The sequence below is a fragment of the Athene noctua genome, chromosome 2, assembly GCF_965140245.1.
Source record: "Athene noctua chromosome 2, bAthNoc1.hap1.1, whole genome shotgun sequence".
Lineage (NCBI taxonomy): Eukaryota > Metazoa > Chordata > Aves > Strigiformes > Strigidae > Athene > Athene noctua.
The window spans coordinates 168,216,766-168,244,395 of NC_134038.1; the positions used below are offsets into that span (position 1 = coordinate 168,216,766).

Sequence of the window (27,630 nt, forward strand, 5' to 3'; positions counted from 1 at the left end):
GGTTTCTCCTCAAGGCCTTGCTGCCTCTGCAGAACTGACCGGCACTTCTCCAAGCCTGCACAGAGCTCACCAGCCGGTGTCGATTTGGCTCTTCACATATTGAATCTCCCGCTGACACTCCCACACCACTCTGCCCCAGGCACAGGACTGCCCCCCCAGCCACAGTCCCAGATCAGTGCAGTGACTGCCAGCATCTCTGATGGGGACAGAAACACTGCCACTGCACTGCCTGTATGCTTGCCCCATTGGTTTGATCCCAGCAAAGGTCTGTTGGGAGCATCTACACAGTCTTGCACCCTGAACTGGTGGCCCCTGAACATCTAAAGGTGAATCTGGCATGTGGGGAGTGGTGTCTGCACACTGGGCATTTCACAACAGCTGCCTCTCCAAAGCTGGACCTGTGTAAGATGTGGGGACAAACCGTGATGGGAAGGGAGGTGCCTGTCACAGCGCTGAGTACACCAACAGGTTTTGCAACGTCTTCTGTGCCCTTCCTACAACTTTAGCTGCCGGTGCTTGGGGTCAGCCCTGACATAGAGCAGCTCTAGCCTTGCATCAGGCTGCTGTGGAAACAGCGAAGTTGGAAGAGAGAGAGCTATAAGAAGTCCTGTCTGGTGTCTGTCTGCCCATGAACCCTCCGGCTGTGGGCTCGAGAGCTGCGTTTCAACAGAAGCCCTTGCCCTTGGTCCTTGCCTGAGCTGGAGTGCAGGTATGGCTCTGCCCTGCCCTGCCTTGCCAAGCAGTTCTTTCAGCTTCCTGGAAGAGGGAAGGAAGAAGATGGAGGTAGTAACATAATAAAAGTAAAGGCTTATTCCCATTCTACTTATAAGTAAGTATTAAAATGGTGTGCTTCTTTGCCAGTATATGCATAACTGATTATTAATTCCCTTTGCAGAGGCGTTGTGTCCTTTAGTTCCTGCCTCATGTAGACCGCAAATGGAGTACAAAATGAAACCGTGTTGATGGGGCTACATTTAGCAGAAAGCACATCTGGCTTATTGCTTATGCTGCTCAGGCTTTTAAAAGTCAAAGTACATAGGGCTCCCTGCTGATAAAAATATTCAAAGTCGTTGCTTGACTCAAGGGTGAACGCAACGTGAAACCACCTCAAAGCAGTCAGCGGTATCGCCTTAAAACACTCTCATGGTCCTTCGGTACCACTCCTTTGGTTGCACCAACGTGCCTGTGGGGCTCTGCTCTGAACCGGAGCAGGGCACTAACTTTTCCAGAGAAGTAGGCGCATCACATCTTGTACTTGCTCTGTTCTCTGATCTTTCTCATGGCTGTCCTCACCAAAACCATCACATCAGTGCGCGACAGGAATGAACAGTGGGGTGTGGGAGGACTTCAAGGCAGCTATGCTACTTTTATATAATGTGAAACCTGGGCAGAAAGTTAAAAGCTACTGTGAGCTACCTCGAAGATTAGGCTGCTTATTTTGTCCTTGGAGTATTAGCTGGGGAGTGAAAGAAGAGGGAGCACAGAGTATATGGACTCGTTCAGGGTAAAGCAGACAGTGGTGCTGAGACACCCCACACAGCTTGTGCCTGCGTCTTGTAGTGTCCTTGTACCTTCCCCTGGAGTGACATTACTGGTTATCGATGAAGTCAGGTTGTTCCTCTGCATGGACTGAGCTGATCTTGTCTGATGATTCTGATGTTGTGGAGTAGCAAAATAAGCTGTGAAGTGCGTAGTGGGAACTAACAAATTGTGCTTTTTTGGTAAGACTCCAAACTATATTACATCCAGTCAGTATTTTCCATGAACCGTTCTATGTGAAACCATTGGTTTAAAATGTAATGATAAAAAATGCAACGATAAAATAAACAGTGTAAAAATGAGATGGGGCCGGAGCTACAGAATGAATTTATCTGGTGATTATTATTCTTAAGGGAAGAAAACCAGTTTGCTTAATTGGGAAGTAGTTGTTGTGGGCTGTGTCAGAGCAATGGATATCTAAGATACACAACAGTGGTTTAGCTCCACTATTCATACACGCACAAGGTGTAGCCACATACCATAAATAAGTGGTTGTGAAAGGCATAAAGACTGTAATAACCTCTTTCAGATGAGGGTATACCTTTCTTTTCAAGCAGAGCTGTGTGCTATCAGTTGGATAATTCACAGTTGTTTACCTTGGAACCAGCATTATGACCCTCCAAAAACAGGACTTGTGTCCATGACTCTTGCTCACTCAGGAAGTATTAGTGAAGACATTTGAGCTCTAACAAGCTATGACGTCTATTTCGTTTTTAACATCACCCTTAAATGCCAGCTTGCATCCATTCAGAAAGCTGTCAAGGGTTTTGCACGTCAATGTGTTTTCTTCTATTTTAATTTAAATCTCTTAGTGAAAGTTTCAGTATTTGCCATGCTCTGTTCTTTCCCAGTCATGGCTAGGATCGCTAAATCACAAGAAAATCCCAAAGGCAAGCAACCTAACAAAGAAGTCCTTTGTTTTGTAGCTGGCATGATAATTCAAACAGCAGGTCAGACAAAAAATCATGCTTTTCAGAATGCCAGGGAGAAATGAGTAGATGAGTACCCTGCCTCTTTGTGATCACCATGTCACAGCAATAAGAAGTGAATTTGCATTTAATACAAGAAAGGGTAAAAACTCCTTCAGTGAAATAACAGCAAGTTATTTTCACAGCAAGGCACTGTTCATGTTGGCTGGCACTTCCACAGCTTCCTGGGGATTTAGGGACTACTGCATGATTTTGTATAATCCACTTGTCTGGGCTGCCTGACCCTGAATGTGCCATGTCTAATGGATGCTAACCTCACTCTGTATCACCATGCAGAAGGAAACCTTAAAATATATTCAATTTACCTGCTTTGTCACCTCTTATCAACGTGACCATCTTCCACCACCTCACAGTCAGTATTGGCAAACTGGCCTGGCTACAGCAAACTAGGAGCTGCTCTGATTTCAGACTGTACCCTGGGTTTGGTTGGGGCTTTAGTTGTTGTTGTTGTTGTTGTGTTGTTTTTTTTTAAATATCTTTAAGTTACCTCACATGTGAAGTGGAAAAAATTGAATAGTCTGAGTAGTGGTAAGGAGTTTTCTGTCTAGTTTGTTTTTGCTAACTGTTGCTATCACCACCTCTCAGCTCTTCAACAACTGAGGCTTTCATGCATGGTTGGTTCTTTTTTTTTGCCTTTTGCCCCAAATACTGAGTCTGTGGTTTACTCTATAGTTTTGTCTTTGGCATGAGGACTTGCTGCTTCAGAATGGAAGCAAAAAACTGGCTTCAAATTCCCTGGCAAAGCTTCTCATATAGGATACAGATCATCTCGGCTTATCTGGTTCAAGCCTCACTGCACGTAACACTGTTTTCTTTGGAAGGTCAGTGTTGTTGCTCTGTGCCTCGTTCTCATTTTTTACAGTTGGAGTTGTGGCAAAAGAAAAATCAGCTTTTTGTTTCTTTTCAGCATCATTTGGCAGATCACTGCTGATATAGATGGAAACATTTTTTCCTCATAATTGTTTGGACTCAGCCTTCAAACTCCTTGTCCCAGATCCACTGCCAACTGCAAAGAGGAACAGTGTGGGGTGACTGGTAACAGACTGGTGGAGCAACTGGAAAGATATGGAGCATCTGGTGATCAGTGCAGCCTTACTGACAGAGTGGCAGTGCTTCAGCATTTTTACTTGTTGGGCTCGTCATTTTCTCTGACACCAGGTACTGGGAAAGAACGTCAATGGCAACAAGAAGTTGCAAAGCATTGCCCGGAGGAACACATATCTCCCAATCTTCTGAGCCACTCTTGTGCTACAACTTGGTGTAGCCAGTAAGACAGAGCCCTGCAAAGCGCTGTCTGTCACTCATTGGGATGCTGCTAAGCTACAATAACGTAAGGAGTTCACTTCTGAATACACAATGAATTTGTAGATCAATCCTCCAGTCTCTGTAAAGGACAGGAACTTTGCATTTTGTACTGCATTAGGAGAAATGGGTAACAGGAAGGTTTTTGCCACTAAGTCAAGATGAGCATGATCAAACATAATCTCTGCTGTGCAGTACTAACCATCTGACACAACTTCTGTCTGCTTATCCCTCCTGGGCCAGCAGCAACTCAGTCATTGCCCAAGTGATATCCCTGCTCATTCTGGCCACACGACTATCTTGAATATTGAAGAGCTGGAAGAGTAAAAGAGGGGAGCAAAGGCTGGAGTCTCTACTGCTTTCAAAGGATGGCTGTCTTGGGCTAACAAATCCCCATGTAACTAAACTTTAGCCAGCTCCTCAAAAGAACTTGTGAAGCAAGCAGATTGTGACACCCTAAGATCACTGACTGGCTTGCCTCTGCCAGCTAAAAAAGTGCAGCTGCTGTTAACAGAGCGTAACAGCAATGGTGTATAGGGTTTTGCCACTCGCAGGGAGAAGAATGCTGTCTGCAGCAGCAGCAGCACAGCTCCCTCTCACGCACCCAGGAGTACAGATGCAGCAACTGCTGAGTAGCTGGTGCTACATGCTGCACCGTGGACTTGCACATGGGAGGGTCGCCAGCTTCCTAACAAAGGTCTAAAAACTGGAGGAAAAAGCCTACCAGACAACACATCTATTTCTTTTGGTGGGGCTGGTAAACAGAGATAGATGTTCCCTTTCAAGTGAATGAGATCAAAATCCATCACACTATGGGAAGCACACAAACAACACCCTGCATGGATGAAATGAAAGAAGTATTTGGAATTAAGTTGATGTATTGCTGTACCCCAGAATCCCAAATACATCTTTTTCCCCTGAAGCAGGATATTTCATTTCACTGACAGGAAGAATCCAAAGCAGCAACCCTCAGCGGGAATTAAATCAGACTGTGAAACAAGCTAGACCTGCACCAGCATGATGAAATGTTTTGATGAGGAGTGGAAGCTGTTAGAACAGCGGAACATCAATGGTTATTCACTGCACATGGGGCTAAGCAGGGCTGCTATTGCATAGAATAGCAACAACTTGATTACACTCAGATATTGTCCCCACATCGAGATTTGTGAATTCAGAGCTCCCATGTTCAGTGCCTGATTTATTTTTTTTACTCTTTTTATTCTGGTTCTGCTGTTTTTTCAGATGAACCTCCTGTGAGAAGACAGTTGGCGGTGCGTGACTGCCACAACACCTGCAATGAGGCACAGGTATCATTCCAGATGCAGAGCTTCCTCACTTTTTCCTATGCCTGGTACCACCAGAAGGAAGGAAGAAGATAATCTTTGTATCCCAGTTCATCTTCTTCTTATTTAAAAGGACATGGGCCTGTTGGAGTGAGTCCAGAGGAGGCCACAAAGATGATCAGGGAGCTAGAGCATCTCCTGTACGAGGACAGGCTGAGAGAGTTGGGGGGTTCAGCTGGAGAAGAGAAGGCTCCGGGGAGATCTTAGAGCGGCCCCCCAGGGCTGAAAGGGGCTGCAGGAAAGGGGGGAGGGACTCTTGGTCAGGGAGCACAGTGATAGGGTGAGGGGTAACAGTTTTAAACTGGAAGAGAGAAAATTTAGATTAAATGTAAGGAAGAAATTCTTCCCTGTGAGGGTGGTGAGACACTGGCGGAGGTTTCCCAGAGCAGCTGTGGCTGCCCCCTCCCTGGAAGGGTTCAAGGCCAGGCTGGACGGGGCTTTGGGCAACCTGGGCTAGTGGAAGGTGGCCCTGCCTGGGGCAGGGGGGTATAACTAGAAGATCATTAAGGTCCCTTCCATGACTCTATGAAAAATCCATCAGTAACCTAGGACACACAGTGGTACAGGTTCCTCTTGAAGCACCAGCACAAGAACTGAGCTACAGACCTTTGTTTTAGGCTTCCAGAAGGGCCTGGTAAGGTTGCTTCATGTTAGACTTGATGGCGAAGCCCACGTGCATTGTGGCACTGAGTCCCACCGTGTCCCCCTCTCCCTCGGCTGCCGCATGGGCTGTGGGGTGGCTCCCGCAGCCTCGGCTGGACAAGTGCTCCCACCAAGATGATGGCACCCACAGCCCACGCCCGGACCTCACTGCCCTGCCGCTGCCAACACGGCACGTACGGCCCTGACCGGGGGTGACAACCCGCTGTGGCCGCTCTGTGGCGGCTGCGGAGGGGCTGAGGGCCGGGCCGGGCCGGCGCTGAGGGGGCTCCCAGGCATCCCCCACAGCCCCGCGGCCTTGCTCCTGCCACCCCCAGCAGCCAAGGCCCCAGCTCGGCCCGCCGCTGCCTCCGGAGCCTGGCGGCGGCGCCCGTCGGTGCCCGCCACCGCGCCCCTCGCCCGGGGGTGCGCGACGAGGCCGCGGGGCCCGCCCGGCCTCCGAACCCTCCACCCGCGGCCTCCCCCGTCCCGGCGTGCACCGCGCCGCAGACACTCTACCCGCCGCCTCTGTGGGCGGAAGGGGGCGGGGCGTGTTGTGGTGCCGCCGTGGTAGCCGGGGGGCGGGAGAGGCCAGAGGCCGCGCCGAGGGGCGGGGAAGGTGAGCGGCTGAGGGGTCTCCGCGGCGCGGGGGGGCTTTCCTCTTCCTCCCTCCCCTTCTGGGTCCCCGGGGACTGGGCGGAGCCGTGCCGCGCCGCTGCGGGCGAAGGGGGTGGTCGTTGGAGGAGAGATGGGCCCTGAGGGGGTGAGTTGGGGGGGTGTGGGGAAGCGATGAGGGGAGTTGGGGACTGGAGGGGGGTGAGGAGGGGGTGAGGGTGAGCAGGGGTGATGCGTGTGTCGGGATGGGGATCCTGTTGTATTTGGGGGTTCCTTGGAGTGCTTGGGGGTGGGTGAGGAGGGCTTGGGTCGGACTGGGGTGTCTTGAGATGAGCTGGGTTAACGTGAAGGTTTGGCACCTGTGGGTTGGGACTAAGATCTGGGGCTGTCTGGGTGCTCGAGGGGTGTGTGGGTAGACTCGTCAGTACAAAAGAGTGCCCTCGTGAGACGGGTGGTTTTCGAGGTTTATTGAAGAGTGTGGGGAAAGGGGTGCTTTGGGACTTCTAACGGGAGGGAGAAGAGGGCTGAATAGATCTTAGGTATTTGTAATGTGGTGAGTGGAACAGGTTGGGTATGGGAAGGGTCCTTAGTTATGTGAGCTGGTGAAGGTATGGAGATGAGCTGATGGGCTTTAGGAGGCTTTAGGGTACAAGTTGGTGGGGCTGGGTGTGCGTATTTGGAAGCAGATAAGGTGGCTGATGTTGCTGAGAGAGTAATGTAGGGGGAGAGCTTCAGAGCCTTAGAGTTGTTACAGCGTGGTTTGGACAGGGGTTAGGAGCACTTCGAGGCAGTGCAGTTGATGCGGGAGCAGACTGTTGGGGTTTGAGTTTTGTCTAACACGCATTATTTCTGGTAATTCATAGGAGTATGTGTAGACAGGTGATTTGTAATGGTTTTTTACATTCTTCCCTTTGGGGATAAGAATAAAGCCTGTAGGGTTACTAAGAACCTATAGGTTCTTGATATCCACAAATCCTGTTTTAAAAGTTGAGATAGCATCATGCTTTTGAATTGGTTTTATTCACTGCTAAATCTGGAGAGTGGTCCTTGTCACGCTGTAGCTTGGTCAGTGCTGCTGTGATCATTGAAGGAGAGCTGTTGGGAAGAAGCAGGTGGACACAGTTACTGCAGTCTTAGAAGATGAGAAATTTAACAGCATTTCAGATTTGCTTTTTGTATATATGTGAGAAGAGGATAAAATCTACCTCGTGACCCTGCAGAGAAGTAGTAACTCTCCCTCATGAACTGTGTCCCAATTGCTTTTATCTTCTTGTTGGTTGAGACTGAAACCAGCATTTGAGCTGCAGCTCTATTAAATGTTTTGTGTTTGATTGAGTCAACCTGGATCTCTTTCATATTCTGGCATCCCACTTGTAGCTGTCTGTGACTGCTTCTGAAGCTTACCTGCCTGAGGATAGTTGCATTAGGTACAATAGTTAGTCGTGGATCAAACTAAGTACAATAGTTAGTCATGGATCAAACTATCACGTGTCCAGAAGACTTCACAGACTGCTTCAGGAGCCTCCTGGACTAGGGTAATATTCACTGAAGCTTCCTGCTCTTCCTTCAGTAGGAAGATCAGAACTTGACTAAATAGAGGGACGTTGTTGAGTTTGAAACTGTCCCGTGTGCCATCTCTAGAAAGAAGGGAAATGTGACTCTGACCAGGGAGAGAAGACGAATGCTGGAGAGAGATCCTGGTAACAAAACATTCCTTGCAAGCGTTTGGCCATTCTTAGAAAGAAACTTCTGCTTTTGATGGTTAGATAAAATAATTTATTGAAGAACAGTATTTTAAAAATAATTCCCTCTGTGAACTATGTATGGGTTTGCATTTGCTTTCATAGCCTTTTGAGTAAATTGTTTTCTAAGTACAGACAATAAAGTAGGAGTTTGTCTAGCATTTGGAGAAGTGTGGCACTTGTGAATTGTGTCTAATCTTCTTATTTGAAGGATCTTGCATAACAGTGTAGCAGAATGTAAGAGGTCTGATTAAGGCTGTCTTACTAATTCCTGTGTAGTCACTGGAGATACTTGGCCGCTACTTAGGAAGCGAGGGATGGCAGAACTGCACTTCAGATAACTTCTTAGGTGCCTACTGTGCAAATATCCTGAAGACTCTTGTTTGTTATAAGACTGTTAAATATGTACTGTTTATGTGAGTCCTTAACACTAAACAGTTTTCTTCTGAAGTGTTGGTGGATGTACAGATGCCTCAAATAATAAAAAAACAGGCTTTGTTTACTTCAGTCATAAATTATAACTTGTTCTTCTGAAATAATTGCTTAAAATATTTCTCAAGGTTTTGCCTGTGTTGTGCCAGTAAAATAGCTGGCCTGACATGATGTCATTAATTCTGAATACAGCAAGATTTGATAACTGCTTAATCGAAAGACACAAGTACATTGTCAAAGTTCAGGACCTGAGTTCGAAGGCCTTCCAGGTAGAGTCAGCTGCAGATACTTTGGGCTCCTAATCATATGCAAATAGAAAGAGACTGGAGGAGGAAACAGTGGGTCAATCTGAAATAGTAAGATCACCTTGATCAGTCCAGTAAGGTGTGATAGCATGTGTTCACTTATGGGTGATGTGGCAAAACTGGCTTGCAAGTAATTAAACTTTGAAGGGAAGTGACATTAGTAACTAGTATTTGCCACAGGCACAAAACATCTTCTGATGTGTATATAACAATCGACTGGTGAAAAAGGAAAAATAAAATCCAAAGCCTCCTTGAGGTACATACAGTGCCAGAGTAGGTGGGTGGGCTGGAGGAACGTAGAAAAGGAAAAGAAAGGGCTAGATGAGTCTGAGTGATAGGTGGTTGGTGATAAGAATTACATAGACAGATGAACCAGTTGCATTAATTTTTTTAGGCTTTGCCCTCTTCTGTGGGGTGATGTTAGCTCTTGCCTCTTTTAGCTAAGCCTGTGCTACATTTCAAATAAACCCCTGAATTACGAAGAACTTTTTTTTTTTTTTAAACTCCTCGGAAGTATTTGAAGGTACTGTTTTCAATTCTCACACCTTTTTGCTCTGTTGGGGAGTAGGGTGTTACCTATGCAAATATTCCTTTAGACCACGTAAATGGAAGGAGCTCTGTTGCAAGACATTTCCAGTTGTTTTGCCTTGAGGTTGTGCTCTTCTGCTCTCTGTTAAAATTTGAGTCGCTGCATCATCCTTTCTCTCTGTTGGGGATGTACTTTTATACACATTTACCTGTTTTCACAAAACCAAAAGTCATGTAAGATATCTATCCCACTTGCACTTACAGCTTGGTTGTGTAAGCCTCATTTCCTTAGGCAACAAAACTAAAAATTGACAGGGCAGGTAGATTTAAAAAAAAGATAAATCAAGCCTTTTGGATGAATTCAGCAGTGGTAGTCTGATAGTATGATACAGCAGGTGTATTCTTGAAGGAAGGAGCATTGACTCATTTCTCCAGTGAAGTCTGGCACTTAACTGGGAAGTCTGCCTGCTGGTGACTGATACTAGATCTTTCACAGGAGAACAGAGAATCTCTCTGATGGGCAGCTGATATTTAGTAAAAGCCTTATACCCTGAAGCATGAAGATTTGTATGTCTTGGAAGACTGTATATGTGCAGTTGGTTAACTGCTGTTAGTGGCATAATGAGTTGAATAATTTCACAGGCTAGATACATTTTAGAAAATGTCTTTGGTTTCTAAGATTGGTGCCTTTCCATTTTCCTGGTCTTCTGGCTGTTTTTGAAAGGTAAATGAGAGTGTTCAATGTATTGCTTCTGCAGAGTTTGTCAGGTGGGGTATTGTGGAGTTGCACTTTGTGTGAATTGGCACAGGCAGGACACAGGAACAACCGTAAGACCACGGATGAAACGTAAAGAGTAAGTTTATTCTCATTATCTTGCAACCCGAGATATCTCCACAGCAACACCTAGGCAGAGGCATGCAAGTGGGGATGCAGATGCCACAGAGCTTGGTCCTTGCTAGTCAGGAAAGTAGAAGAAAGGAAAAATCTTGGGCCTGCTGCTTTTACCCATATATATCAGGGATTTTCACAGGTGTACTTTCCACCTTGCTGTGATCTTTCCCACAGCAGGGCAGGAATCTCAAGGATGTTTGATAAGATGCCTCTGAGTCTCTCATAGAGTTACCTAAGTGCAGACGTTCTACCTGTCAAGCACACAAAGCTAAACAACAATTAGTGTGATATACGTGGGTTTTGGCATGAGCGTGTTTACAGTCCTCCTTGCCAATCTTCTGTTGTATTCCCATGTAATTCGTCAGCATTACCAATCATTGACCATAAAACTGAGTTGTTCTGAGCAACTGTACTTGGAAGTTGACTGTGTTAAAGTTAATATTTCCAAGTTGGCAATTTTCTTTTTTGTTTTCATTTCACTTTTATGTTTAAGCAGCTTTCTGCAGTGTTTCTTTCGTGGCTACTAGCACCACACATTGAAGATTGATGTGTTGTTTCAAGTTGACATGTAACAGCGTTGAATATTGTTGAAAGTCGTCTTGATGCATGCTGAAATGAAGTTAGTGAGCTTAGTTTGATTTTACAACTCAAATGACTACCAGAGGAGAACTAGAGAGGGATAGAGGACAAAAATTAACATCTAATTCTTTAATTTCCATTTTAAAAGTTCAAAATACTTTTCAAATGATGTGCAATCTTCTGTAGTTTTAATTTCCTTTTCTAAGGAAACAAGTTATATGCAATTATGCTTTGTGTCAGTTCCTCTGACAGTTGTTAGTTGCTTTAACATGCTGGTAAATTGCAGCCAACTTTGACAGAGGGATAGTTCCTACAAGTTCTGTGAAAATTATTCTTGTGGTGCAGAAACAAGTCTCACTTAGTGTTGCTTTTGGTAAAAACTCAACCCTTATTAGACATTAGAACAGCTCTACAGGCAAGAGAATTATGAATGCCTAAACTGGAAGAGGCTTTGCTCTCTTACCTTCTTAGACAGGGAAAAACACTTGATCATGTGACACGTTTCAAAGAAACTTTGAACATCATAATGAATTTTTTGATACAGGGCTGTTTAAAGCAGTCATTCCCTCTATCAGAAGTTGGAGTTCACAGTGTGATTATTTTTTTTTTTTTCTTGCTTCATTTGTGTAGTTTGCCTGAAGCAGAGTAAATGCGCTTTTTTTTTTTTTTTTTCCCCTTGACTTGTTTGTGATAATCACTTAAAGTCTGCTGATTTAGAACTGCTGTTTTACAAGAAGCTAGGTTAACTTACAAGCAATGATTGGGGTGTCAGAAGTATTTTGCATATCGTTTCATAATGTCTTTGAATGCATCTCGGAATTGATATACTGCATAAGAAAATAAGTTGTTTATTTTCCTTTAGACAAACTACTTTCTAGTATATGTTTACCCACTGCACCAGAGATCTTGCATTGTAAATATGTATATACTTATAGGTCATTAGTTTTCTAAAACGTTCACTGTGGTTATCTTTCAGAGATTATGTGAGCTGCTGTGTTAATTTTCTAACTTCTTGTACTGGATACTCAAGGTATGTCTGAAGGACGGATCTCTTGTGTTCTGAATGTGCCAGGTAAATCCCAATAGTAACTTTTCATGGGAGACTGTGACCAGTTAAAGAGTAAGAAGTCAAGAGAGGGCAACTTTTATTCTAGATCTAGGCCTAGTTGATTCTGCAAAAAGGGCCTGACAGGCTGTCGCCTAAAATTTATTTTTGTATTTGTGTGTTATACTAGAAAATCAGATAACTGCAACACTAATGCAGTTATTTGCAACACTGGTGAAGATGCAGTGTGTCAGTGGGAGTTAGCCAGTTTCCATAAATACCTTTAAGAACTTTACTCAGCATTTCTGATGCTTGAGGTAAAGCAGGAAAGAAAATAGTGATATTTTTCAGGTAGATAATTTCCCTGTCAAATCCCCTGTCTCACCTTTTTGTCTGAGAGAAGCAAAAAATGGACACAGCCATGACCTTTGAGAACAGTTTGACTGCCTTTCAATGGCAGTGGTTTTACAAGAGGTACTGTTCAATAAACTCTTACCTTGACATATTTCTGGCTACCATATTGGATTGTAACTAACTAAGATCACATCCATTAATCCAATTTAATATTTTATTTTCAGGTTGTCCTCATGAGTACTCCAGTGGAGAATGTCCATGATCTTTTTTGCCTGTGTGGTGCGGGTGAGGGATGGACTTCCCCTCTCAGCCTCCACAGATTTTCATTTCAACCAGGACTTTCTGGAATGCAGAAAGAGATTAAAGGTGTTATCCTCAATTCTGGCGCAGTATCCAAGTCGAGGCACAGCAAAAGGACGTGACCTCAGCATACAGTAAGTCCTTGCTTTTGTTTGTTTGGCTTTTTGACTAATTTTTGAAATGGTTGTCCTGGGGATTAGTTAAACTTTAAAGGTTATGTGTATTCTATAGTGCCTAACTCCAGTCTGAAATGCAGTCTAGGTTGTAACCTCCAAGCAGTATTTTGAAACCTTATTTCTCAGCACCACAGCCATACAGCTCCTACTCAGTTTAGTAAGCATATGTTGATTGTTTATTTTAGTTGTCATTTTTTTGTAGCAAATGCTTTCTGCTTAGTCCTTGTTACTCCTAGCAATTGGAGTATCTTAGACTTCTACAAATACCTTCTAAGATGGCATCCTAGTGCCTAGGAATCAGTTTAGTCCCAAACCCATTTCTTCAGGGATGGTCAAGTCCTGCTGATGCCTTCTCTCAGGTCCCTGAAGTTCTGATTCTGGCTTGCACAGTCTCCCTCCCACATGTGGCCCACTCCATTTTCTGAATACCAGCAGGGTTCAAGTCTCTAGGAGTTCTTGGCTGATGGGTGTGTCTTAAGGAGATCTGAAACATACTGACAATAGCCAGTATGGAGGAATTATAAATCTTTGCATTTATTTATTGGAGAAGGATCTGCTTGTCAAGAAAGTAAGGTTTCATTCAGAAATGAGAATTTTCATTTACTATTGATTTTAGTTTAGTTCTAAAAATGAGTTTTAGCTTGTGATTGCATTTCTGATTGGCAAATGTAAAAAAACCTTAAAGTGACTCTGAGCTAAAGCTAAGTATCCCTTTTTGGGGTAGTGATTGGCGAAAAGATACATGAACTTACATTGAATCAATTGGAAAAGCAGAGATTAGCTTTTTAATTCCTTTTCCCTCAGAGCGAATTTATGCCCTTTAATGCTTACACATTCTTCTGCTTTTAATCTTCTGTAGTCTTTACAGAAGTAGCTATGCATCTGGCTCTGAAGTGAGAAGAGTGCAAATAGATATGTAGCAAAAAGACTAAATTATTGACAACTGGGAAAAGTTAGTTTTACACAGGTATGGTGTTGATCCTCACTGTGAGCTGGGGACAGAAGGAATTTAGGGAAAATACCCAGTGTAACTAGGCTGTAATGGAGCTAATCAAACCCATAAATCTCAAGTACGTAGTATAACGAATAAATAAAAATGTGATAAAATAGAAACCACAAGAATTTCTGTATGAGACAGATGAAATATATAAATAGTAGAAAAGAGAGGAAATAGAGAGTAATTGTTCAGCTTGAAAACTTTGGCTTTGTACTGAAATATCGCTAACAAATGGCTAACCTGTAAGGGAAGATTTCCTCAGTCGTGTTTCAGAGATAATTACAAATCCGTAAGCATAGTGGGGATTGTGGAAGTTTAACTATCTGCGTTATGAGTGCTGACTTCTGAACTAGATGCCCTGACTCCCATCTTACTTAATGAAGCCTAGATGACAGTGATTTCTCTTATCCTTAAGTACATGCCTACATTTTGGTCAGATGAATCCCCTGTTAAGTTTCCTAGAAGGTTTTGGGCCATCTGTAAGTGGATACTTCTGCTAAATATGAGTTCAGTGTTAGAGGGACCTCTTTAGCCATAGAATTTTTATTGTGCTGTTTCTGATACAAATAAAGATGAGTTTGTAACAGATGACTTAGCGGTAACAGTGTTTAAATATCTTGGTTTGTGCAAGTTAAAAAATAACTCTTGCTGTTAATACTAAGTTGTCGTATTTGAAGGGAGCAAGGAGTACATCTGCTTGCTTCCTGTGAACAAGCTTACTTGTTTTTACTTTCGTTTGTGGAAAGCTACTGTGTTTTCTTTCAAAATTTTCTTGCCTATGATATTTTCTGGACATGTCTTTTCTTATTAACATGGTTTAAAGCCAGCCTGGGAAGGTAATGCACTCAGTTTGAACTGATGTAGCAATTTAATAGAATCTGTATTGTGATCTTCAGTATGCTAAGGCATACTGCATGAGTTAAGAATAAATGTTAGATCTACAGGGGCTACAGGACTATTACAGCAGTGCAAACAATATATTTTTTGCAGTCTCTACATTTTATTTTGACAGAAAGCACAGTTTACTTCTCATGTTCAGCACGACTCCTTTACGTTTTTATGTTGATGTTACTTTTTTTTTTCCCCCCAATTTTAGTTTCCTTTCTTCTGGGGATATAGCCTGCATGGCAATCTGTTCCAGCAATTATTCAACCATCATGGCGTTTTGCTTCCTGGAAGAGCTTCAGTGGGAATTTGCTGCTTCCTATGATACAACAAGCATCAGTTTAGCTTCCAGACCATATGCTTTTCTTGAATTTGGTTTGTAACTTTGTTATCTAATAGTAAGAATTCTGTGTCTGGCTACTTTTATGATGCTAAACAATGTCTCCTGGCCAAAGCCTGATCATAAAAATGAATCTGTGTGTGTGCCTTTGCATGCATGTGTAGGAGAAGGAGATCTGTAACTGCCTTAAGCTGTTAGATTGCTGGTTTTACAGTTCCTGAGAGCCCTTGTATTAGATGAACAAAAGGCTGTGACGATTAATAAACAAGCACAGAAGGAAAAGAAATCCACATCTCAAACACTTTCTAGCTTAATTTAAAAAATCTGACAAGTGGAGACAGATGGGTACAGGAAAAAAGGGAGACAGAATAGATTATTATGGGCAGCTTTACTTCTGGCATGACTTAAGATTCACGTAATACTTCAGAATCATGCCTAGTGTTTATTTTTTAACCTGATAGGAGTGGTTTTCTTGCTAAGTAATAGCTGCCGTACTGTACGTGGCATGTCTGAAAAACACAATTCCCTTGCAGTGAGAAACTATTTTCTGGGAAAGGGTAAGATATTGCAGTGGGTTAGCACAATTTTATCCAGACTTTGGTAATACTGCTAAGCTCATGCTTAAAAGATTGAGAAATCCACAAGGAAAGCATATTATACAGCCATCTTATATTTTGTGTGGATTCCCTTCAGGGCATATTCCAGGCATGATGTAATTTTATACTGAGATCCAAATTACTTCTTTTCTTAATTTGAGTAGGAATTTGGGAATTTCTAGCCTCTTGTAATTGCACAAGGCTTTTTTAAAGAAAAAATGGTCTTTTTTTTTTTTTTTTTTTTGTCATTTTTACTGTTGTACTGTGTTTTGTTACTGAGTCTACCTGATGTTGCTGTGTGATACTTCTTTTTTTCCCCTCCTTTCCTGTATTTGGATCAAAGATGCACTTGATCTTAGCCTTGCCTGGTAGTTGCAGATAATTGTAGCATGCTGACTTATTGATAAATCTTGTATTTTACTGTAAGGAATTCTTATGGCACTGTGTATTCTAGCACAACATGAAGTCTGCCTGTGTGGTCTCAAAACTCATGCTTAAGCTATTACATATATATCATATCCAGTAGCAGCTGTGGTCAACCTATGTAAATCTTCTAGTGTAACAATATCTTAAAGATATGCATTTTACCTACAGGATATCTTAGCAAAATAAATGTTTCTGTGTTCTGTCTTCCCAAGCATTTTAAATGGCTTGAATTTGCCAATATCTTTACACAATTAAATAGGCAGTAGCAGTATCCGCAGTGAGATACTTCATCCCTGGAGGTGTGAGCAAGTCATACTTGGACAAAATCTCTGTTTAGTCTCAGTGCAACTCCTGTCAAACCAGCAGGGTGATCTGTACATAGATCTGTGGCTTGGATGTTGGTGGAATCGCTGCCAGAGTTGCTTCATGACTCAAATATAGATTGAATTACTTTCTCTCTGCTGGAAAAAAAATAACGCTTGGCATTTTAAAACACATTGTGGAATTGCTTCTCATTGTTCACAGGTAATTTAAGATACTTGTTAACATCTACCCTGAAATATGAAAGCTTGTTTTCAGTCCACTGCTAGGCAGGATTTTGAGATTTAAAATATCCAGAAGGCAGTGGGTGTGATATAAAATACCTAGGAGAGGTTTGGGGTTTTTTTCCCTAATCAGCAGTGGAATTTTGTACCTGAAACTAATAGGAAAAGAAATTATGGAAGAAGTGAAAAACAATCAAAAAAGAATGCCATGGTTTGATTAATAATTAACTAAGGCACTTAACTTTTGCAGAGCTAATTAAAGCATGTTTTTATGTTGTTTCAGATAACGTTATCCAGAAAGTGAAATGCCATTTTAACTGTGTGAGTAGCTCTCAAATGAAGGCCAACTGGGAGAAGATTGAGGAGGAGCTGAAGTTCCAGCCCCCAGTTCAGCTGAAACTAGAGGATACAGAGCTGATGAATGGGATGACTAATGGTGGGCATGCAGGCGTTCATGTGGAGGTTGGTAAGTTACTACTACGCACAGGTGACAGGAGACTCCCTGAACCTAACTTTGCAAATGACAGAAGAACATGTAACAGCAGTGGTTGCTTTCATACTGAGAAATATATGTATCATGTGTATCAAACCCCCCAAAAAAACCCTGCCTTCCTATCATAGTAAACAACATACAGTCTTTAGATTATAGCTCTGAGTTGCTGCAGCCTTGAGGAAAGAAAAGATGAGAAAAACATGAGCTGAGGGTAAAACTCTCATTCCCAGACTGCCTATCTTGGGTTGTTCTTCCCTCTTTGCTTTCTCCTTTTTTTATTCTTTAAAATTTAATGCATCTGACTAAAATTCTGAAAGAGGATATGTCTGTATAAGCAACACATAGAGGCTTGACAAGAGACTTTTTTGTAACAAATACCGACATTTTACCTGCTTTTAGAAGTAGTAACCTCAACTTATAAAACTGGTATCTTCTTATCTGTGTTTCAGTTGCATAGTCAAAGTCCTGCCTACTTCCTCTATCAAATGAAATCACAGAATCATTTAGGTTGGAAAAGACCTTTAAGATCGAGTCCAACCATAAACATAACACTGCCAAGTCCCTCACTAAACTATGACCCTATTTTAATTCTATTAGCATGGTGGTTGTTGCATTTAAGGTAATGAATTAATTTGATTAATTCCCTTGTGTTCTAGCTAGTCCTCAGAGATTAGAGGGGCTAGGGGCGACTGGATTTATCTCTTAATAGCTATGCCAATTATGCCCGTGACTATAGGCCTGACACCAGATGCATGAACAGCCCATGTGCTGTGGGTCTGGTTGCATTCAAGAGAAGCAGTCAGGGTCATGAATAGTACGGTTTACTCTTACGCAACATTTACGGATTCTTTGAGATTGCCTACGATAAATGCACAAACTGCAGGCTGGCTCTGTAGCACTACACACAAAAATGATTGCAGTCACACACACTTAATTCCCAGGTAGTCACTCGATGTAGCCAAGGGCCTAAATCTTACCAAGAGGTGTCCCTTCTGGGGTGGGGTGAGGAGCAGAAACCCATCAGTCTGTCCCTCTGATTTGGTATTGGATTATCGTCCTTCCGAGTTAGACACAAACTTGGGGTAGCATTTATCTAAGTGTGTATGTGTGAGTGGGTGGGACTGTGGTCAAGCCGTTGTTTCTTTAGTAAAAACACAGCATGGTGCAAGGTGTGCACTGGTTTTGTGGGAGAAAAGGAAGAATGAGAGGTAAGGTCCGCAGAGCTCTGCAAAACAGTCCTTGAGAGAAGGGGAAGAGCAGGGAGATAAATCTGTATAGTGGTGTCGAATGTTCCTTGAGAAAAGTGGAAGAACGGGACTGTGCGGCCTCCACCTCGCTTCACATTCCCCCTTGGTGCCATGGCAACGCAAATCACTGGATCTCCATCCCATCCTGTGTTTGTTCTGGGCACTATGTGTTAAGGAAATGTGTGTTTTGCAGTTTTTTTCACTGTTTTGCTTTTCCCACACTTCCAACTGTGGTTTAAATGCAGCTGGAGTGCCGTGAGCTTGTATTTCCTCTTTTTTTTTTTTTTTTGCTCTTGGCTTATGAAACACTAATAAAATTAAGTTCCAGTTGCTCAGTCTTATTGTTGCTGATGAATGAGCTGGAATCTAATTTGACATAGGTATTTTAAATTAAAAGGTAGAGGGACAGTGGCCAGGAGGAATTAAAAATAGAATTGAAAACATTCTATTTGCCAGTCAGATTTGTCAGCGCTCCTCATAACTGTGCTTGAAGTTAAATATTTTCATGATGTGACAGGGATTAGAAATTCTTTGCACTAGTGTTTACTGGCACTGAAACTGTTCACATTTGCAAGCTAGTCTGTGTCCACAGATCAGAAATACATTTTTCAGTTCCCCCATATTCTTAATTGCTTTCTTTTACTTTCCATCTGGCTTTGTATTTCTGGTGTTCTAATGCAAATACTCTTACAGATTGTGCTGTCTTTATTTTAAGGATCGTGTTTGTGATCATCTGTTTCCCTCAGCTGGAGTCATCTTTCCTGGCTTATGTCTGTCTCCTCTCATCGTTACCTACTGGTTGAATCCAACTTCGCTGCTCTAAGTTTAGCTGTGTGGATAGTGTCTGTTCCCATATTAATGTTATTTATATTATGGCTGTGCTATACAGGAGACTTCTTGAGCATACATGGAAGTGTTATGGTTGCAAAAGAGCAGAATTTAATTCTGTCCACGTTTTATAGGGAAGACGGATCAATCAATGCATGTACATGGTTGTAGCTGGTTCACGTCTTCTTTTGAGCTGTGTGTTCATATGCCCTGGTTCTTCATTTTAGTGTGAAAGGAATCTGAAAAGTCAGGGCAGTTTTGTCCTTGTTAGTATATATGGAAACGAGCTTTTTTTCCTTTTATTCTTTCTTCTGTTTGTTCCTTCCTTTGTTAATTAAACCCAGCCCATTCTTGCTAGAAAGACACTAGCACTGTATTCTTGATCAACATCTACACAACTGCAGTTGTTGTTGCGAAAGCTTCACCTTGTGTCTTGATATGGGCACAGCTGATGAAGCTCCGGAGGACAGTGGGGTGTGTGTACAGAAGAAATGTGAAGTGGAAGCAGCTTTCTGTGAGGAGGGAGAGTTTTCACATCAGAACTGTCTCTATGAAGTAGAAGAACAACTTGTGCTATTCATCTAGTCAGCATGCTGTTAAATTATGCAGCATTGTGCTCCCCTTGATGAATGCTCTCAGTCTTTTGTAGGCACACAGGAAGTCCTTTGCAGAGTCCTTTTTGAGTTGTTTTCTGAGGATGTATCACATCTCTGTCTTTTGTGTCCTAGTATTTTATTCTAAAATGTTTAAGTCTGATGTCATTTTTTTTGCTGGTGGTGCTATCTTTATCTGGAGCTTTGAGTATGTGACTCATTGTTAAACCCTTGTACTATGCCTTGAAGAGGCAGAATGGAGTGTGGTGCAGGCATTCCTGTCAGGCTCTGGTTAAATAGCCAGAGGCCTCTGCGCGGAAAAATCTTTTAGAGGCAGAAGCTTCAGTTTCTTCGTTTTGTGAGGATGATTTCACAAAATTGTTCCGTACATGTTCAAACCTGCAGATGCATTTTTCCTGGGTGCTCGGTAATCCACAGTCGCCAGAACATCTTCTCTACGGTTCTTGTACTCTGAAGTGCTCAATTTTTCTACTCAGAGTCAAATCAGTTTGAATCCTAATTAGCATTTAACTGTGCTCATGCAAAATTGTGCTGTCTTGGACAAAGAGTGCTTGTACTGTCTTGTTCCCTCATTTAATGTAATAAGTAATTCTAGTATGAAATTCTGTTTATAAAAATAGGATTGAATTCACACAAGGAAGTGTAATAATTTTTCCTTAGCAGTACCCATCTCGCTTGTTCTGTGCAATTTCAGTTTGGGAGTTAAACCTCAGAATGATACAGCAGAAATAAGCTCCACAGCAAACAACTTAAAGATCAGTTTTCACAGAATCTGAACCCTGAGCAGCTGGATATTTTAATCACCCCTGCATCTGTGATAACAATTCTTTCCATCCTACTGGAGAAAAAAAAAATGTAGCTTTTATGTAATATTCCATGCTGTGGTCTTCAGCCTGCAGAAGCAGAATATTGAGACTTGCATTTTTCTTCCATGGGGACTGGAAACTATTGATGTATAGTTTACAAGATCCTGTACACTGAATGACACTCGTGCATGATAATTTTTCTTTGTTTGAGAGACGCTGTGTGCCTCTGAAGTGAACATTAGAAACCGAGGAAGAAGAAACAGTTGTCTTGATTAGGAAATTTCCAGGAGATACATAGCTGCAGCATCATTTAATTTATCAAAAATAATAGGAAAGTGAATACTCAGGTCAGTGAATGAACAAACATGCTGGTACAGCTTCTATTCAGTGTGCTGTTTGGACCTTAAATTTCCCTGCATAGCAAAAAACCAAAATTGCCTTTGAATGATAGGGTTACTTGCACCATTTATTTACATGAACTTGTGTATGACAGTGATACACAGTAATGCCGCGTAATGTGTCATATATCAGATAGAATGAATACAGTTGGTTTTGTAGCTGCTTTGGAGATGAAATTATGGAGGTATGAGTGCATGCCAGACAAATTAATTACATAGATGCTTATAAAAGATAGTTTATAGCCCCATATTAATTTGGCAGGAAACTTCCATTCATCAAAATCTCTCTTGAAGGAGAAGATACAAGTATTTTCCTGTCTTAAACCACATAGTACTGCAATATTTAAGCTGTTATAGTGTTTCATCTGTCACTGAAACAGAAGCCAGAGATGATCTCTGCTGTGTTGCATGGTTGGTCTACAACAGTCAGGAGTTGGCTCAGACTTGCCGAGGGCTTGTTTATTCTCTCCTGTATCTTACGGATGTTGGTGCAGGAGAGGGTCTGAATTTGGTATATGAACTGCCATTTACCCTTCTTACCGCTGTGCTGACAGTGTTCTATTTATGACCCAAGGCTGGGGAGGGTATGCCAAGAAACGTAGGTGAGTATCTAGGTGTGCTGTATGTTGTTGAGCTAGCTAGTATAGCTAGGGGAAAAAATAGGTGAGCTTTTGGACAACCAAATGCCTGAATTAGAAGTGACAGATTCCAAAGTTAAATACAAATTGAGAATAATTGCTTTGATCTTAGTTAGGTATGTATCAGTTAGAACATCCTGAAGAAATGGTATTTGGGTGTGTAGGTATTAAATAATAGTAGTGGAGAAGGTGAGAAAGGAAAGAGGTAATTCGCTACCTGTGAAACATAGGCAGGTTGGGAGACAGGGAATTATAATGCACTGTAAAATCTGGTTCAAAGTCCAAAAACTATATCAACGAGTTTAATTCCTGGGCTTCAGTTTTGACCACATTTTGTCAGTCTGAAAGGCCCAGAGGTAAGAGCAGCAGTTCCATGACAGATGTTTCTCCTCTGTGATTGTGTAGTATCATCCTGACAGCTCCTACAACTGTTCTAGCAGCAGAGCATCACAGTCCTTGGCTCCTACAGTTGTATTCTCGCAACTGCTTGATTGGGGCATCAAATGCTGTATGGAAACTGTGCAGGTGAAACTAAATTGCTGCATATCAGACTTTCACTGGGAAGAAACACCGAATTACCAGTTAAGGAAGAGCTGAATTGCTGTCTTGCTGGTACGAGCGTCAGAAATCTAAGCTCTTTCCCAAACCTTTGGGTGCGTAAAGCCTCTAGCTTTACTACCTACCTGTGAGGGGTGTTAAGTATGCTGATCTGCTGAAATAAACAATTGAAAAATGTCTGTGTGCACCGTTAAAGAAGACATTAATGCCAGATATCTCAAGAACAAATTCTGTTTCTTTACCTGATGAAAAAGTACTGATTTCTAGATGTCTGAAAAACTCAAGAGTGTATATGCAACAACAATTAAAAAAAAAGATGTTTCTGTTCTTAATTGGTCTTCTCTGGGGCAAGCATGAAAGGCTTAGAAAATGTTTAAAAACCATGTTAAAAGATTCGGAGGAATAGTGCTTTTCTTGTTGTGTTTTGTTTTAGTCCCTACTTACAGAATGCAGCGTGTGACTCCCCTGGGGATTCTGTCACTTGTTCTGAACATCATGTGTGGAGCTTTGAATCTCATTCGAGGAGTTCACCTAGCAGAGTACTCATTTCAGGTAACTCTGATTAAATTCAAATCTGTACATGAGTCAAAGGGAGAGAGTTATTTGGGTAAGCAGATTAAGCGTGGCTGTTCTGCTTTGTAGCAGAGCGTACGTCTTTCTACAAGAAGTGTTTTGTTTGTCCAGGGAATGTATGATTGATTGCTTACCTCGTGTTTCGTTGCATATTGCAGCACATTGCGTTTTGTTCTTTTCTAGGGAGATTAACATTTGGAGAAATATTTTAGTCTTACCAGACTGGCTTGATTTTTAAATTTTTTTTCTTTCCATTCTTGTATTTTGTTCCAGATGCTTTTGTGTAATTTTTGTTAAACAAATGTGAAACTGTAAACAACTTCTTAAAAGAAAAAAAACAGTATTGTGTGGTGGCACAGTTTTATTTAGCAGGAATTGTCACATAAGCCTCAGTTCTTGGTATCTTGTTCAGTGATATTGATCTTGCTGTTTAACACAACATGCTGTTTAAATCAACATAAACTAAGATGAGAGATACTTGATGAAATATAATGTTCTAAAATATCAAGCAGTACTTGCTAGAAACTGTAGCTGACGTAGTTGTTTGTCACTTTTTTAAATCCAAACAGGAGGACCATGAAGGAATTGGAAATGTGATAGCTTTTTTTCTACCTTTTTTAGCCTGTGTTTTTCAGGTATGTTAACTCTAAATAAAATGCTTTCTGATTAATTTTATATTGTAATGTACAAGGCAAAATAATTTTTATCTAAGCAGACGAGCAGTTTGGATTTTAGTGTTCTACACTGAAGTATTCCAGTGAAGTGGCACAAAGGTGCAATATGACCCTTGGCAAATAGCAGGCGCAAAATTTTTCCGTGCTTTCATGTTGTGACATGCCAGATGGGGCTGAGCATGATAAATAAGTGCTAGCCAAAAGATCGTTTGTTTCCCAGAGGGATAGACACGATGTCTTTCTGATAGTGGCAGACCTAATGATGGGCTTTTGTTGCATAACCACCTTGAAAGACTAAGCAAATACAGGACAGCAACATTATTGAAAATGTTATAAATTACATTAAAAATTACTTTTAGTTCTTGAGACAGATGTCAGTCCTGATAGCCTTAGATTTTACTTTTTTTTCTTAATGGTTTATTTTCTCTGATCTCCTTATGCAGAATAAGAACTCCATCCTCCAAATGGGTTCTTCTTGAAAGGTTTCTTAAATGCTGCAAGCAGTGGTCCACAATGTTTAACTTGAGGGCAATATATTGTTTGAAAAATCCTCAATTTTTAGCCTGTCATTGCAGGAAGCTGTGATAGTTGGGTTAGTAGTAATGGCTGCAGTGTACTCATTGCTTAGTACTGTTGCATTTGGCTAATGGTTTGGGGACCATTTAAGATGGAGATATTCATTTGGATCTAAATACTTGATGCAAGTCATTCTTCGCAAGGAAGGCTCTGTACTGCTTTTTTTCAGTTGATACCTGAGCCTAGAGAAGCTAAATAAAGAATAGTTCTCTCTTACCCTTTTGAATTATAGCAGTCATCTTCACAAAATGCTTGTGCATAATTTGAGCTCAAATGTGAAGGGCTTTCTACATGATGATCTCTACTTATGTCATCAGCACAGTTGGAAACTGTGACCTTAAGTGAGAAAGCATGATCTGTTACTGCTGGAGTTAAAAAAGAAACTCTTCTGCCAGCACTTTGAGTTTTTAGTTTTCTCCTGTAAGGGGTGATGCTCTTCACACATGCCTAGCAAGTGGGTTCCACCTGTTCTTAAATTTAAAAAGAGCCCAAAACCTCAGCTAAAGCTAACAGAAATTATGGTCTTTCTCTCAAGTCAAGACTAGAGAATTAAGTCCTTTTCTCATCCCAGGAACAAATAAGGGAGAAGCAGGTTTGGGTTTGCTGTTTTCCTGCTTCTGAGCTTTTGTCTTAGATTTCGGCCTCCTTTTTAACCCAGGCTGAGGCAGGCAGGAGGGACACCAGTTGTGCTGACTGACTTCTTTTGATACCTATGCTTACACAGTAGAGTCTGGGTTGAGGCCACCACTCCAGCTATTCTTGGAGGACTTTCAGCGTAGGATTTGAAAGGAAGCTTTGAGCTTCTTCGTGATAGCTGTGATGGCAAGCACATCGAAGCAGCATGGATGTGCCAGCAGTTCCCAGCTGCGTCTCTTGCTAATACGTGTATAGTTGAATGCTAATACCGCCTCTCTGATCCTTTTGTAGTGTTACTTGTACCTCTTCTACAGCTCGGCAAGGAAGGTGAAGACGTTTGTACTCTTTTTCTCTGTTTGTTTATGCAACGTTTACTTGTATGGATTACGGAACCTCTGGCAAATAGCCTTTCACATAGGAGTGGCATCTCTTTCTTCTTATCAGATACTGACAAGGCAACTTATGGAGAAACAGCCTGACTGTGGAGTATGAAAAAGACTTTAGGTTTGCTACTCTATTTTTACAAATTTTTTTTTTTTTTATTAAACTGGCCAAAAATAGCTTGGAGTATTTTTAAAGATTTGCGGCAAGGGTTATTGCGAGGAAGATATTTCAGAGCAACTTGAAATAAAGTAGGATACTGTAATCATGTCAAACATACAGTGAAGAATGTAGGTGTATTTAACATGGCATGTGGTAATTGTGCATGGTAGATCTTGGCAGGTGTCGTCAGCAGATGGAGGTTCTCCTTACCATAAACAGGCTTTTACTCCTTGACTAATACCACCTAGACAGCATTTTGCCATTTGTCTTACTGGCTTTGTAACAGTTTGTCAGGTCAATGTCTTCCCCTGCCAATGCTTCTGAAAATACTTAAATTATATAGTAAAATGAAGATAAAATGGTGAGTAACATTTTTGTCTATAGAATCTTTTAAGCATTAAGATTCTTGGTAAATATTAAGTAAAGGAGTTGTTGCCATAATTAGATGAGTTAAATATCAGTAAGAAAAATTGTTAGGATGAGCCTTAGGGTAATTTTTTCTAGGTTTTGAAGGAAAGGAAAAGGCTGTGGCTCTTTTAGAAACCATAAAGGCTATAAATATCTCCTGGCTAAACAGTGCGTTGTAGTTAAGTATGTGCTCATTGGTTAATTGCAAATACGCTTGGGGCAGCATAAAATAAACCAAGTGAGTCTTTCAGCTCAAGTGGCCTTTATTTCCTTGGTTAAGGTCACTTAGTATAAGGGTAACTCCATGTTTGCTTGATCTGTAGGGATAATAAATCTTCCAATCCTACTTATGACAGGCCACTGACTCCTTCATTTTTCTTAAAAAAAAATACATAGCTGGTGTGCAGAAAGCCATCTCCAGTAATGGAAGGCAAGAGCGGGTTCTCTTTATTATATAAAACACCTTTAGTTAATGGTGTTGAGTTCTTACACAAGGATGAATTTATTAGTGTGCACTTTTGAATATAGTATTTAAGAGCTGAAATTCTTAACCTCTGCTGCACTGGGTATTCTTGTATGTAACGTACTGGGGTGCATTTTAGAACATATTTAAGCTGTCTGTACAAAAAAAATGCATAGCATTTTGATGCAGCTGTCCTTGAAGGGTTGTAATAATTCAAACTGAGAAGATAGAGAGAACTGTAGGTGTGTTATTGTGGAAGTATGGTCCTAGATTTTCTTTTATTTTTTCTTAGGAAACTGTTTCCTGTTCGCTGCATTTCTACCACTGGACATGTCTCACCAAAGTTTTATTTTATTCTCACATAGTCTCTACGTCTAGGGGTTGCAAAGAGATTAACATGATGCAGAGTTATCTTCCTGAGTTTTCAGAAACGCTGAACAAATTGCTTTCTTGCATCTTGGTGAATTTTCCTGAATCCTCATGATGCAAACAGGAGTATCAGTAGACTACTAGACCAGAAACCTGTGGTGCTGTAGCTGTGATACTGCAAAACAGCATCAACAGGCAGCCTATTGCAACCTGAACAATTCCTAGGACATGATAGACTTGGTGCCAGAGCTTTTTCCAGTAGTAAAATGGAGGTATTTCTTTTCCATCCCATATGAGTTCATTTACAGTAACATAAGAGTTGTGGTGAACGGAGTTAAATCCAGCTGGCGGCCGGTCACGAGTGGTGTCCCCCAGGGCTGGGTTTTGGGGCCACTCCTGTTTAACATCTTTACTGATGATCTAGGGGACTGAGTGCCCCCTCAGTCAGTTTGCAGATGACACCCAGCTGGGTGGGAGTGTTGATCTGCTCGAGGGTAGGGAGGCTCTGCAGAGAGACCTGGACAGGCTGGAGCCATGGGCTGAGCCCAACTGGGGGAGTTTCAATAAGGAGAAATGAAGCCAGAATTCAACCACTGTCCTTGACACCCAGGTAACCACACTGATGTGGGAGTTTTAGTACTGACAAGCTTTTAAGATTTCATACTGCTCAGTCCCAGTTTTACTTGGTAAGGTACTCTTAGAGACTGCAGGGAACTAAGCCATGAGTGTGGATTAAAAGCTTAAACACCCCCCCCCCCCCCCCAAAAAAAAAAAACCCAAAACTGAAAAAAGGACACCCCCAAAAATCTGGTAGTAGAAGCTTAACACTTTAAGGGTACTGGATCTGATGAGTGATTGTGTTTTACTGGAGCATAAACTGGGTATCAGCCTGCTGGGTTACCATGGGAAATCATCCTGTGGGGAAAGGATGAAGCATTTTATACTACAGATAGACAAAACTTTGAAAAGGACCTTAGTGATATGACCCAACTCCCTGCTCCTGTCTTTTTAACCTTAATCTGTCTAAAGAGTTGAGAAGAGCTTTACTTTCTCCAGAGACTCAGATAAATCGTCTGCTATAGTTTAAGGCATGCAGAACACTTACAGCTGTGGCATGGGGCCAGTGAACCTTTATCTGCTTTCTGTTCCTCAGCCTTGTATTGAGCTGTTTGGAAAGAACTGTAATGTTTCTGATGCTTCCTGAGCATCGGACTGTTTGCTTTATCATGAAACAAAT

At 41.8% G+C, this 27,630-nt stretch overlaps 1 protein-coding gene across 10 annotated transcripts in view; it reads left to right on the forward strand.

The window, feature by feature from the left end:
- Window positions 1–6,371: 6,371 nt before the first annotated feature.
- SEC22C (SEC22 homolog C, vesicle trafficking protein) overlaps window positions 6,372–27,630 on the forward strand; it is a 36,062-nt gene continuing 14,803 nt past the window's right edge. For 2 of the 10 annotated variants that reach the window (XR_012633249.1, XM_074901113.1), the window contains exons 1-7: window positions 6,372–6,431; window positions 11,882–11,935; window positions 12,529–12,738; window positions 14,874–15,037; window positions 16,853–17,035; window positions 22,585–22,703; window positions 23,294–23,359. Coding sequence is in view for 9 of the 10 variants with exons in the window: in XM_074901113.1 (XP_074757214.1) it covers window positions 12,557–12,738; window positions 14,874–15,037; window positions 16,853–17,035; window positions 22,585–22,703; window positions 23,294–23,359 (714 nt within the window). In the remaining variant the exon portion in view is untranslated. Of the gene's footprint in view, window positions 6,432–6,500; window positions 6,576–9,995; window positions 10,289–11,881; window positions 11,978–12,528; window positions 12,739–14,873; window positions 15,038–16,852; window positions 17,036–22,584; window positions 22,704–23,293; window positions 23,360–24,901; window positions 27,151–27,630 lie in introns of those variants that run through there. The other 8 variants (XM_074901109.1, XM_074901110.1, XM_074901112.1 and 5 more) reach the window with 8 other exon arrangements.